The sequence below is a fragment of the Phragmites australis genome, chromosome 12, assembly GCF_958298935.1.
Source record: "Phragmites australis chromosome 12, lpPhrAust1.1, whole genome shotgun sequence".
NCBI classification, from domain to species: domain Eukaryota; kingdom Viridiplantae; phylum Streptophyta; class Magnoliopsida; order Poales; family Poaceae; genus Phragmites; species Phragmites australis.
The window spans coordinates 30,523,417-30,537,634 of record NC_084932.1 but is presented as its reverse complement, the minus strand read 5'-3'; the positions used below and the strand labels follow the sequence as shown (position 1 = coordinate 30,537,634).

The window sequence follows — 14,218 nt, the reverse complement described above, 5'->3', positions numbered from 1 at the left end:
TGCACGCGGTACGTGTGGGCGAACTTCCGGCTTATGCAGCTCCGGACCAACACCACTTCCTTCCCAATCTCCGAACACCAAATCAAGCCGAGGAAAGCTCGGATTGAACCGGCCGAACACCACTGGGAGGAAGAGGAAATTGGGGAAAACTCACCGTGAGAATCCTTTCATCTGTGTGCTGAACAGAGAGGGGAAGGAGAAGGATCTATGGAGAGGGAGCCTTGCACCGGCCGACCGGATCCAAAATCCCAACCGAACTGCAACACCTCAGGCTCCCAGGCGCACGGTGCAGGCGGCAGTTGCCGCCGCCGCACGCCCAGGTGCCCCTGGCCTCACCTTCCATCGATCTCCTACGATTCCCTAGCAGCCGGCTGCCCTTTAAGGGTAAGAAGCCATGGGCTGGGCCAAACAAAAGCCCAAGCTCATATCAGCTGCAAGATTCAGCCCAAAAGAATTTCAACACATTGAAAATTTCAATAAAATATACAACATGATTGACATATCTGAAGTGAACAAAATGTAATAGGATAGACAAAGTACGAGTTTTTTAGGTAGCTGATGAATAGTCAGGTTTTGCATGTGAGCTTTTGGTGCTGAGGGCACAAACGCTGTAATTACTGAAGGTTGGATGTTCTGGGAATATCTGAAGCTACCACTGAAGATTTCAACTTCTCCGGACACTCCACATATTGTGCAGAAATCCAGGGTCACATTCGGATTTTGCTCTCTGTATTTTTTATTGAAAATCTAACAAGAATAATCAGACGAAACAGTTCCCCCTGCTCCGATCGATATTTTTCTGCACTTCAACTTTTTATGTACCCAAAATCGACTGTTTTCTGTATGTACAGGATTGTGCAGAACCACTGCTTTTTGAAGCTGTGTGGTGAAGGCCATATTTTTCTGTACTTCAACTTTTTGAAGCTGTATTAGTTAAGATCATTTTGGGATGCAAATCTAACTAACACTGGCCTAGCTGTGCAGACACATTTTTTTTTGAGATGTTTGTAGATGCAATTGCTTGCAGACAGAAGTCACAGAGCTCTAATTCTTGTGCACGGGTTGAAGTTATCAATTTTTTCCCTCTTGCTATGTTTCCCCAGTCCAATAAAATCAATTCGATAGAACCACCTGATAGCTCGGTACTTCAAGTTCTGGTAATCCAATCCAACAATTTCGCATTTGTTTTATGGTTTATGCACGAACTAAAAAGCTCAAGCTCTGAACAATAGAGTTTTGTGCATTCTCCTTTTGAGCCAACAGCAGAAGTGCCAGTGCAGCTCGATCTTCCAAGATGTACGCGCAATTGGTAGTAAAAAAAAGTGAAACGCACATGGGATGGGAGTCCGGATTTTTTTATGCGAGAATTTCCCAACCCCGCATTCAAGCAGCACAACTTTTATTGGACTTTTTCGGGTCAGTTTGTAAACTCAGGCCTCTTTGGAACACAGGGTTTCCAAGGGAAAACCGGAGGATTCGACATTCCTTAGAAATTTGTACGGTTCATATCTTTGGATTACAGGATTGCATCAATCCCAATCCATTTCCCGAAGAACACTATTCACAGCCTACGATTTCAAAGGAATTTCGCAGGAAATGTAACATCCACTCCGACCTCATTTTTGCTCGTTGCTTCGTGTATGCCCGAGGTAAAACTTGTCATTAGCCAGTGATTGACCTGTAAAATAATGATTAACCACGAAGATTTACCATTCACTCCTCATTTCTCTTCTAACCATTATTGTGTTTTTCCTATAACTCATCCAAACGACAATTACTACAGAATTCATGTGTTTTGGAATCCTCTGTTTTCCACCTACATTTCTATCATATTCCTGTGTTTTTTTTATTCTTACATTTTTTTCAATCCCTCAGGACTGTGTCACCCTCAATTCCAAAAAGAAAAGTATAAATTCGAAACTGGAACCATGCCAACCTCCGGTGGGGCCCACTCCCATACACCCAGCGAACAAAAGAGAAAGACACGTCACCACCCTTGCTTCCTTCTTCCCATCTCTTTCCTCTCTCCCGATCTCCCCCTTTCCGTTGCGCGCGCGCTCTATCTCTCTCTGACCCCACCCGTCGCCGGCGAGGTCACCGGCGAGGCCGCTGCCGTCCAGTCCCCGCCACCCCGTCCCATGGACGGTATCGAGGGCCTCCTGGCCCGCGACTTCGGCGTGCGGCCGCAGGGCAAGGCGGCTCCCATGTCCACCTCCTCCCGCGCCGCCGGATCCGCCGCTGCCTGGTCCAACCCCAGATCCACCCCCACATCCGCAGCCCCGTCCTACGACGACCTCTTCGGCGCCCCCGTCCCCGCCCCCGCCCCCACCTCCTCGTTCAACGGCCCCACCACGACCTCCTCCTCATCGGCGGCGGCGAGGGCCAATCCCACGCCTTCCCCTGCCCCGGTGTACGACGACGACATCTTCGACGCGGTCCCCGGTCTGAGGGCATCCAACTCCTCCGCGTCCTTCTCCTCCGCGCGGTACGACGGCGGCGACGTCGTGTTCGGGGCTGCGGCCCCCACGTACGACGACGTGTTTGCGAGCAACCGCTCTGCGTCGCCCCCTTCGTACGACGACTTGCTCGGGGGTTTCGGGAGCAGGCCTCACGCTGAGGATAAGAGGAGGTCGGTGGCCGTTGACGACGACGGCGATGACCTGCTGGGGGGATTCGGGAGGAGTCCATCCGATAAGAGGAAGCCGGCGGTGGCGGAGGAGGAAATGGGGGCCGCCGGTTTCGATGATCTGATCCCGGGGTTCGCTGGGAGCAGCCCGCCGAGGAGTAGGTAAGCAAAATCGAGCCTTTGTTCATTTGGATCTGCATTTAGTATGATTGTTATTTCATTTAGACCACAGACTTGGTTAATGTGAAGTCGGATAGATTGAAAATGAAATTTGCAAGCTAGATCCAAGAATCTCATATGCAACCTTCTACGGTGAGGGAGCTTGTGTGGTGTCGGTGACTAAACCGAGCAAATTTAGCTACTGTTCTTCTTTACATGCATTGTGCTGATGTTAGAGCTTTTGTGTCTAAATCAGATCAGTTGAGCTTAAACAAATGTATGTATTTTAGTGAGCCAGTCATGAAGAGGGGGCCTGTGGAACTAAGAGGGGAGGGGAGAGGACAATGCTCACTTCCAAGCAATATTTCATTGAAATCCTCACATTTACCTGATACGTCTTAAAAATGAGTAAATGAATCCTGCAGGAAGGAAAATACGACATGCTTATGTAATTTCTCTTATTCAACGAAGGAATGTAGACTATATGACACTAGTTACCTACCATGCCTAGCCATCATCAGATGTATTATGTGCTGTTGGTGGTCATTCTTAATCTCATCTTACACATTTACTTCATCTTAGTTATGTTTCCTTGAACAATTTACCCTACGTTTTCTATCGTGCTATTCCATAACGTTACATAAGCGGTGTTAAAGTATGAGAAGCTTTAGATTCAATATTGATTATGCTCAACTCTTGCTGAAATGTGTCCTGTAGGCTCGGTACCACTTGAAAATCTTTTATTTTCATATCTATGGATCAGTTCCTCGGTAAATAACCATTTCCATAAATGCTTATGATTAAAGAACATATTTACTGTGTGTATAATTTGTGCAGTAGAAAACGTTGATTGTCATTGGCTAAGTGTGATATAAATGTAAGCCTAACATGTCCTGGGTTCGCCCATATTCGGCCCATGAACTATCTTTTTGTATGTGCATGTCCATTGCAATAATGAATAAAGTGTGCTGTTGTAGATATCTTTCATCTTTCTTAATGTTAACATCACTAACTTGCCGTATTTATGCAAAGACTAACTCCTCATGCTCATTATATTTTCAGGAAGGCTAATGATGGTAACAAAAAAAAGCCAGCAGTTCCAGGTTTTAAACCAACAGCTAGAATGGCAGATGACCCATTTGTTGTTCTAGAAACAGCATCCGCTTCAGATTCTGCATATACATCCCCAGGGAGATCCACAGATCCCTTGGATGATCTGGATAAGTCTGCAAACTCTGAAGGCAAGAATGTCAATAGTACTGATGCTGATGATAGTTTATTCGAGGATTCATTTGCTTTTGACCATGTTCCAGTATCAGATCCTTTGTTTACCTCTGAAATCAATGGTCATACCAAGGACAGTAACCCATCAAGCATAGCCCGAGATTCCAGCCCTGTACAGCATTCAGTGAATGGAAATTCAGCACGTAAATCTTCTATGGAGGACTTTGCAAACATCATGCCTAAGTCACAGTCTGCAAGGTATTCTGATATTCATGGTGATGATATGGATCAGTCACCAAGATCTACCGAATCTGAAGATGATATATGGCTTACAGTTTCTGAGATTCCCCTCTTCACACGGCCAACTAGTGCTCCACCACCTTCCAGATCACCACCTGTTCTTAAACAAAAACCACTGGGAGCAAATGCAAATGGAAAGAAGAATGAGCATGTTCGTCAGTCGAGCCAAAATCACAAGCATTACACAGATTTGCCAAAGCAAGCAGAGGTTTCTTCAATAGATGATCTGGAAGGTTTTGCCATGGGCAAACCTCACATGCCTTCTTATGACAATAATGTTTTTGGCGAAGATTTTGAAAGAAGTTCACCAGATCGTGAAGAAAAAGACAGGCAGGAAAGATTGGAACAAGAACGAGAAATGAGACTGAGGGAGGAAAAGGAGAGAGAGCAGAGAAGACTTGAAAAGGAGAGGGAACTGGAACAGCATAGAGAAAGAAAGAGAGAAAGACAAGCAGTGGAGAGGGCTACAAAGGAGGCACGGGAGAGAGCTGCTGCTGAAGCTCGTGCAAAAGCTGAAAGGGAGGCCCGCCAGCGGGCACAGCGTGCTGCTGTGCAAAGAGCCCAACAGGAAGCCCGTGAGAGGGCTGCAGCTGAGGCCAAAGAAAGAGCTGCTAGGGTCGCTGCTGAAGCCAAGGAGAGAGCCGCTGCTGAAGCCAAGGAGAGGGCCGCTGCTGAAGCCAAGGAGAGGGAGAGGGCTGCTGCTAGGGAGAGGGCTGCAGCAGAAAGAGCTGCTGCTGAGAGAGTTCAGCAAGAAGCAAGGAAGAGAGCTGAACGAGCTGCAGTGGAAAGAGCTGCTGCTGAGGCTCGAGAAAGGCAGGCAGCAGCAGCTGCTGCTGCTGCAAGAGAAAAACAGAGCACACCAGATGATCTTGAGTCATTCTTTGGTGTGGATGCTCGTGCCAATAGTGCACCAAAGCAGAGGGCTCCAACCCCAACTGTGGTAAGTACGTCTGCCAAAATGTTCGCATTTAAAAATACTCTTTAACACCGTACTTTTTGCTAATGTGGGATGTTTTAGGATTCTATGTTTTCTTCTGGAGCTCAAGGTAGAGGAACTGTTAATGGATCACATAGAGCAGCGTCAACATCAGCATCTGTGAGAAAAGCGCCATCTGCAACAAGCTTCGGGGATGATCTATCTGACCTATTCGGAGGTATTAGTCTTCCCAATAGTAGCAGTAGTTTTATAATTTCCAATGATATTGTGCTCCTAATTTTGCTTTGTCTGTAATCCATTATTTTTCCTTTTCTTTTCAGCCCCTGCATCATCTGACATATTTCAAGAAGTTGAGGGAGAGAGTGAAGAAAGAAGACGCGCTAGGTTAGAACGTCATCAGAGGACCCGTGAACGAGCGGTAATGTTGTTTTAAAATTGATTTCAAATTGGAAAGAAAAGAATATTCACTATCTCTTGCTGTCAATAAGTGTTATTGCCAGTGATCTATTTGGCTCATTCCATGTTGTGTCAGTCTACCTTAGTACCTTTTCCCTACTATAAAGAAATGGTAACTACTCCATTCTCTCACTACTGTTCTTTGTGTAACATATCTCCAGGCAAAAGCTCTGGCCGAGAAGAATGAACGAGATATGCAGGTCCAGAGGGAGCAGGCAGAGAGAGATGTACGTCTTATGTTGTCCATATACGTAGCAGCTTGATTCTGCATATTTTAGTTGATGTTCGACACCCAGCAGTCCACGTTATGCTCCTTTTATCTGTTTATTTTCACTTCTTCATAATCTTGCTGGTATTTCCATATTCACATGATCACAGCGCCTCTTGGCCCTTCTAGCTACACTTTCTTGGTTGCTAATAGTCCATTTGTTTTGTTTGGGCTTTCTGAATTCCAGAGAATTGGAGACAGTCTAGACTTCGAAATTAAGAGGTGGTCTGCCGGAAAAGAGGGCAACTTGCGTGCTTTGTTATCAACTTTACAATATGTTAGTCACTGATACTTCTGCCACTGTTTTTACCCAGTTGTATGACTTTTTGGGTGCTTTGCATTTTTTTCATTATGTAAAGATGCCTTGATATTTCCTTTTGCATGCGACAGATGTAATTGTTACTTTGGCATTTTTGTTGGTTATGATTCAGTTAAGCTTGTTTTGCTTTTTGGTACTTCGTATGACCAAATGGTCCTGACTAAAATTTACCAATTTGCCTTTTTTGTTGAGCTGATCTAATTCATGTATTCAACGCCAACAAATGTGGACTGGACTTGCTTGCTGGGTGTTTAGTTTCGGTTAATGCTGTTAGTAGCTTGATAACTGTAATACTACACCTACTGTAAGATTATGTGTTCTTACTAAAAGAAACCATTCACCTTTCAAGTAGTAACTCCCTTTGGAACCGTAATGAAAGTAAATTCTACTTCCCGATGAAAGGTAAGATTTTTCTATAAGTAGTTTAAGCACATTTTTGATGGGCCACATGACAATCACAAATTTGATGGATTTTCTAAACTTTCACCTGATAGTGGTTCAATTATCTGTTTCATTTACCAGTAGTTTTTTTTATTATGTTACGATGCAGATCTATTTTCTAAGTGGATGCTAGTGAGTAAAGCTAACATTACATTTACAGTTGCTTTTAACATTACATTTACATTTACAGTGGATGCAGATCTATTTTCTCATAGGATTCAATACTTCTGTACAAATTAAGTAGATGACTGTAAGTCGCATAAAAAATATTTCATTTACTAATATAGACACCTTCTTTCTAAAACAGATACTTTGGCCAGAATGCGGATGGCAAGCTGTATCCTTGACCGATTTGATTACTGGTGCTGCTGTTAAAAAGCAGTACAGAAAGGCGACCTTATGCATCCATCCTGATAAGGTGCAACAGAAGGGTGCGACTCTTCAGCAGAAATACATTGCCGAGAAAGTCTTTGATATTCTTAAGGTGTGTATACAGCTTCCTTACGACAACATTTAATGCCATTTAAAGCCTAAGTTCAGATTCACTTGTATAGGAGAATCATCAATATAGACATGCTGAACAGCATAGTTATCGTGTTACCATAGTGTTATCAGAACCACTTTGTTTGGCTTTCATTCTGAATGCACAGGAGAATTCTGACATGCATGCCAATTGTTAAAAATAATCTAGCAGTGGCTTTTAGCTTCTGGAACTAGCAGGGTTGATCTCATTCCATCATATATTGTGCACTTGCGACCAAGTTCTGGAAGTCCATTCTTACATGCTCTTATGATTCACATCATTGAGTGGTTTCAGTGTGTTGTACTATTGATGTCAATGTGTTTGACCTTGTGGCTTTTCACTTAATCTTCCACTAAATTTTGTGTAAACAGGAGGCATGGACCAAATTCAACTCCGAAGAGCTGTTTTGAAGCAATTTCTGTGAATATATATATGATCAGCTTAACTGTATACCCACATGAAGCACTGGAAGCAAGAGACAAATGAACAAAGTGAAAGCTCCGCTATAATTATCATTGAATTAACAGAATTCTGTTCATTTGCCCTCACCTGTACTCTGTTCTGCCCTCATGTGTATTTGTTCACTCCATCGTACTTCCACTACCGTAGCACGTACAGCGCGGTGTATATGCAGCCTTGTGTTGGTTCAAGGGCTAATGGCATGTTTTTTTTTTGGATAGATTTTACAGGGTGATTTACCTCATACAACCAATATTTACATTGTATCTATTCTCATTACTATCTTGTGTACACCATGAATGGACCACAGAAAATTTCAAACTACACTTGTTGCCTATCCTCGTTGCTTTTACCAAAAGAGACGTACGCTGTACAGATTGTATTATTATTGATTTGAGATTGGATCTGGTTTACTCTAATCTCAAACCTGTATCTCCATGACATATCTTCTTTCCCAATGCTTCTGCGACATTCAATATATATATCAATGCCATTCATTTGTTGCTGAAATCAGGTTGGTTTGGTAGTAAGCAAAGGATTGCCAAGTGCAAGAATTTTTTGTCCGATATCCATGCCATCGATTTTTGTCTACGTTTGAGGTGGCCGTTGCTGTAGGGAGTGCTTGGTGTGTATAATCTTAAATCCGTTATAATTTAGACTCTGTTTGGCATGAAGGTGGCTTTTCAAAAGTATTATTTTCTAGTACTAAAAAAAAGTATTATTTTCTAGAGTCTGTAATGGTAAGATATGTTGAGAATTGAAAGTACAGAATGCAAAGTAGACAAAGAACAATAGATTCAACTCCTGTTTTCTCATTGATTGATGTTGAATATATACATAGTGAATGGATGTGTCCGTTCGGGAGGCAACCCTTCCGAACGGTTGTCTATTCACTAAGGGACATGTTAACTGCTTTAATGATGATCATTTGCATTTGATCATATGGTTTATAACACTCCCCCTTGATCAATGCTGCTTCATTTATATATATCATCTTGAGAACTCCTCCAAAAATCCTGTGGGAAAAATATGAGGAGAGTAATAGTGATATGCTGTTAAAAACTCCTTTAAAATCCAGTGAGAAAATAAGGAGAAAATGATACAGCATATAATAATTATTGTCTCTTCGCAAACTCATATGAGAAAACCTTGTAAAAGAAAAAACCCATAAGTGAGTTTAGAGAACAATAAATATATCCATATCTCCTTTAAAAATCCTTGTGGGGAAAATAAGAGATATGACATATGATCTTGTGCAGATATTGCCTCATTAAAAACCTTTTATGAGAAACCGTATAGGAAAAACTCATAAAGGAAAAGAGTGTAATATGATGTATAAACATGTTAAATTCAGGAGAAGACTCCCCTTGATCCTTGCAAATTTTTAAGTAGTCGCATACCAATATCATGAACATGTTTGAATGTCGAAGTTGGTAAGGACTTTGTGAATAAATCTACGAGGTTATCACAATATTTAATTTGCAAGATGTTTATTTCCAAACTTTGTTGTAACATGAGGATAAAACAATTCAGGGGCAATATACTTAGTGATATTGCTCTTTATGTAACCTGTTTGCATCTGAGCAACACAAGCAGTATTATCTTTGTAGATAATGGTTGATAGTTCAATGGAACAAATACCACAGTTGTTTGTGGTTGATCATTCCGCTATGCCATACACATATATATGATGTTTCAGAATGATAGGTGGAAGTAGCCACTGGAATCTGTTTTGATGACTCCAATAAGAAGACTATATCACCATAATATCAGTCTGTGATCTAGCGTTATGGGGGTCAATTATATAGCCAGAATCTTGATATCCCATTATGGTCATATCTTGATTTTTCTGATAGAAAAATCTAGATCGTTGGTGCCACAAAGATATCTGCGGATATACTCTTTGACTCCTACCTAATTGTGTTATTGGAGCTGCGCTGTTTGAGCTAGCAAGTTATCTGCAAATGCAATATCAGGCCTGTTACGTTTTGCAAGATACATTAGTGCTTTGATGGCACTAAGATATAGAACTTTAGGTTCAATATCTTTTCATCATCAACCCAATGTATGAATAAATCTTAATTCATATTTAGGGATTGAATGACCATAAGTGTTTGATGGATATTATTGTCCAATATCATTTGGATATTGGTGGACTGATGGATATGCTCAAGTTGTAGACTTAAGCTAAATTTGGTTTGAACCAAATCTTTCATCTCAAATTCCGTTATAAGATGATTACATATTTTGTCGTGTGTGGTTTGGAGATGATATGAAATCCAATTGGGATTTCATTATGAACACACATATGCAATCATCGTGATCGGAGTAACCCTTCTGTGGAAGGAACTCATATAGTCAGTTGTACCACAATCAACTAATTGTTTTGAAGTCATGAAATGACTTCAGTTGTACACAATATATATTGTGATTTGTATTTAGATTCAGAATACGAAGTCCATTAGGGACTTATATGTCCAAATCTACCCAATTCATTTGATCTGCCAATGATATTGAATATGGGAATATAATTTCCACACATACCATAGGTATGTAGCATCGTAATTGATGTCGGGTCTCTGCGTGAACCCTTGTGCTACAAGCCTCACTATTTCACCACCTTATGGACTGAAAATCCATTTTGCTTCCGTAGAGAAAGCATTAGAGGTGTAGGTATTACTTTTGTGAATACCTATCTTTTATGAGCAAGGCTGTCTCTGCATGGATTGCATCCTTCAATTGAATCCAGTCCGAGTGTTTTTCACACTCTGCCATGGTATTGGGATCTGGATCATTTTGGAGGTTGATTGCAATCGTAGTGGAGAGGTTGTCGACAATTGTAGACTTTGATATTGATTGATTCTATAGAATCAATATAGTTTATGGAAATATTATCCGGTTTAACTCTGTGTATTTCCCAACACAATGGAGTTACGGTGTTCCAATGACCCAGCATCTGAATTTGTGTACACATTTGCTGGGCATTTGGATGTTGAACATCCATAGACATTTGGATAGTAAATATCTAATGGTGTCTATTAACTTGATGTTGATTTGCATTTACTGTCTTAGAGCATGTTCTCCCCTGTTTCCGAGAATGCTCGCAAGAAGTTGTATCCCTTTGTGACCATACTTCTCCCCCCTCTTATTTTGATTTGGGAGTTGAGTGGTTTTGTTTGGTACCTCCACTCTTTCTGACACATATAATAGCGGGATTCGGATTTGATGACACCTTTATGACGAGTAAACGTATCTGGCAGATTATTTGTAATATGTTGCAAATATAAGATGTTCTAAATAAGGATTCAGATCTCTGGTACGTGGATATGAGGACTGAATGTGAATGTTTGTGACATTCTCTTCTGATTCCTGGCATTCTTTGTGGTGTTAATCTCCCCCTAATGCCTGGAATTATCCTCAAATGTTATGAGCATACGGGCAATGAATAAGTCCCATGTGAAGGACTCGAGGCATATATGATTGACGGATTATACCTCATATAGATCTCCAATGCCCTTGATGTATGCTGTAGGGTGGTGATATCGGTATGTGTAGAACATAACCGAATCGCAGATGAGAAATACTTGGCTGCGGCCAAATTTTCACGTACTTAACTGCAACGGAGGGAGCTGTATGATTGCAGTTGTATGAATTAGGTTTAAAGATGCGGTGTGTAAAGCCGCATGTTACCAACAAGATGTTGGTAAATTGCAATTCTATGTTTGGTCATGCAAGTGATTTGATTCTCTTGATGAGAGATTCAGTTATGAGTATGGACATAAGATACTTAATGCTATAGTGTCCAAAACCAAACTATTCCATGAAAATGGATTTGATCCTGCGTCCAAGATAATTTGTTCTAACTTTTATAATTTGAGCAAAATAGTTTGGCATAAGTGTGGTGCCTTATTTATAAGGGACACATGTGTGACTATTTTGGAGATGCATCAATCAGCATTATAGAGTATCTAAATGGTCCATAAAATTGCTGAATAGAGCCACTTATATGTTCTTGAATGTGTTCAAGAAAATTGAGTGGCGCATTATGAATTTTAAGGTAAGAGGGCCTTAAAATTAAATTCCCTGTGACACATGCGGTACACACAAATCCGAAGATTTTGGGAATACTTTGACCAATAGAATTGTTAATAATTTTTCTCGTCATCTCTAATTTAGAGTGACCAAGGCAATCATGCCAAGTCTTGATTTGATCAAGAGAGAAAATTTATTTTGTACGCAATATATTATACGGGTTTGATGTATGTATGTATAGTATAATCAAGATAGTATGAAGCTTGCCATATCCGTTATTTAAGAGGAGAAATTCCTCTTTTGTTATCATCGTTGGTTTCAATATGGAAACCATTCTGACGGATATCTCTATAACTTATAAGGTACATGTTGAATCGAGATACTATAGAGCATCATCGATTTTGACTTGAATACCTATAGGGAGAGTAATTATGGCACGACCAGAGCCAACAATTACTACATTGCATCCAGCGATTGTCAAAATATTTCCTTGTCTCTTAGTAAGAGTTTGAAAATATTTTGTTTTCCCTAAGTATAGAATTTGTGGTGCATATGTCCACTAGGCATATTTCTTCCACCATCGGATTGATTCCCGTAAAAATCTATATATAGAATTGAAGAATTTGCTATGAAATTTTTTATCAGATATATAGAATACATACATATTTTATGTAGTATCATAAGTGCTGATACAATATTGTATTACAACATTTAATGGGACGTATATAACATAGTATCTAAGGAACTGGAAGACTAGTTAAGATCTCCAAACATGTAGTGCGAAGCAAATTCGACAATTATGTTTTCCGTGCTTATGGGATCATCTGGCTGCAGAAGGGTCTGTTTGTTACTTGGTTCTTTTAGAACATGTTGTGAACAACTAGTCTTCTTGGTGGTGCCAGTTTGAAGATTGAAGTGTGCTTCAAATCTTTATCCTTGAGCAGGTCAGTTATGTCCCACGGATTATAAATGCAGATCAATTAAAGGACTTGGAGTGTGGCATTTCTTATTGGAGTGCTTGTAGTATCCATACTTGCGACAAACATTAGATTTGTCAAGTTTGAAAATGCCTTGACCTTAATCCAGTGTATATGGCTTATGCTTCTTGTTGCGTTTGCGTTTTACCATTGAAGTTCTTTGGATGTCATCTAAAAAGAGCCAATGAACTTGTTGTTATTCTGGACAGTAGCATGTATTTCAGGTAAAGGAGCAGCGCCGATTGGACACTGATGATGATTCCTTAGAAGGAGTCCATCATGCTTTTCGGCCTGAAGTAATACATGGGTTAAGTCAGAATAAACTTGGTATTCTTGCACGGTATAGTTGCTGTAAGATCCTATCAGTGGGAAGTATAGGAGATAAAGTTTTCTCTATTCTTCCGCATATGTAGGTTCTTTTTTCGCAAAAACGCAATTTGGAACATATGTTATGAACAGAATGATTGTAATCTCCGACGGATTTGAAATCTTGAAGTCGGAGATGTGACCATTCATGACTGCATCAGGCAGAATGACTGCCTTATGTTGTTCATATCATGTTTTGAGAGCTAGCCATAAAATACTTGAATTTTCTTCCATCAGATACTCAGATTTGAGATCTGGATGGACATTGTACTTTATTATGTGTAAAGCTCCATATTTAAATTGATCTGGTAGCGGTGGATCTACCTCTCGGGGAGGTGATAGTTCCGCTACTATTCATGCAGGACTCAAGACTGACCTTGACGTCCATTTTCCATGTTGGATAATTGTGACCATCAAGCGCGAGTTCATCGAACTCTTGGCTGGTCATTGTATCGTACATAGAGTTGACCATAGATTTGATTAATTTACTATATGTAAATTAAAAATCATCATGGTAATGTTGTAATAATAATGCAAAATTTTGTAAAATCAAGTTTAAACTTGAATTACTTAGTGTAGACCTCAAATTATGTAGCAAACACGTTAGAGATAATCACCAAATGTGGTGTAGATCTCTTAGTAGTAGGAGACATAATCTAACAATTGTCAGTAGATGCCTAGTTCATAGTACCTTGTGTTATGCTAATCTTGTGTTAACACTTTAAAGGTAATCACCTAAAAAGGTGTAGACCTTGGTTCCAAATTTATATTGGGTACGCACTATATGGATAGTTACTATGTGTTAGACATAGCGTAGATCCAGTAGTATTGGAATACTACTTAGTGTATGGCCAATATGTAAAAGTTTGAAACTTAGTGTTATGACAAGTGAAAGAGGTAATCACTTTGATTTTGCATTTGTAATTCGGCTTGAATTAAGCACATTAGGGCGTAAAAGCACCTTGGTCTTAATTAAGGTGAATTACAATATAATCTTGCAAGAAAAATAAATTTCAATTGCAAAATTAAAATAGTTGGAAACATAGTTGCATGTTATAGGGATTGCTTATAGCAAACACATTGAACAATGCATGATATTCCAGAAAACAGGGTGTGGAATGCATATTTACA

At 40.3% G+C, this 14,218-nt stretch overlaps 1 protein-coding gene across 1 annotated transcript; it reads left to right on the top strand.

Annotated features, from left to right (window-relative positions):
• Nucleotides 1-1,958: 1,958 nt before the first annotated feature.
• On the top strand, nt 1,959-8,049 carry LOC133886651 (auxilin-related protein 1-like). Its single transcript, XM_062326389.1, has 8 exons — nt 1,959-2,788; nt 3,848-5,249; nt 5,328-5,463; nt 5,567-5,664; nt 5,864-5,929; nt 6,158-6,247; nt 7,038-7,214; nt 7,625-8,049. Exons 1-8 carry the CDS (start codon nt 2,139-2,141, stop codon nt 7,661-7,663), a joined length of 2,658 nt encoding a protein of 885 aa, XP_062182373.1. The 5' UTR covers nt 1,959-2,138; the 3' UTR covers nt 7,664-8,049.
• The last annotated feature ends 6,169 nt before the right edge of the window (nt 8,050-14,218 follow it).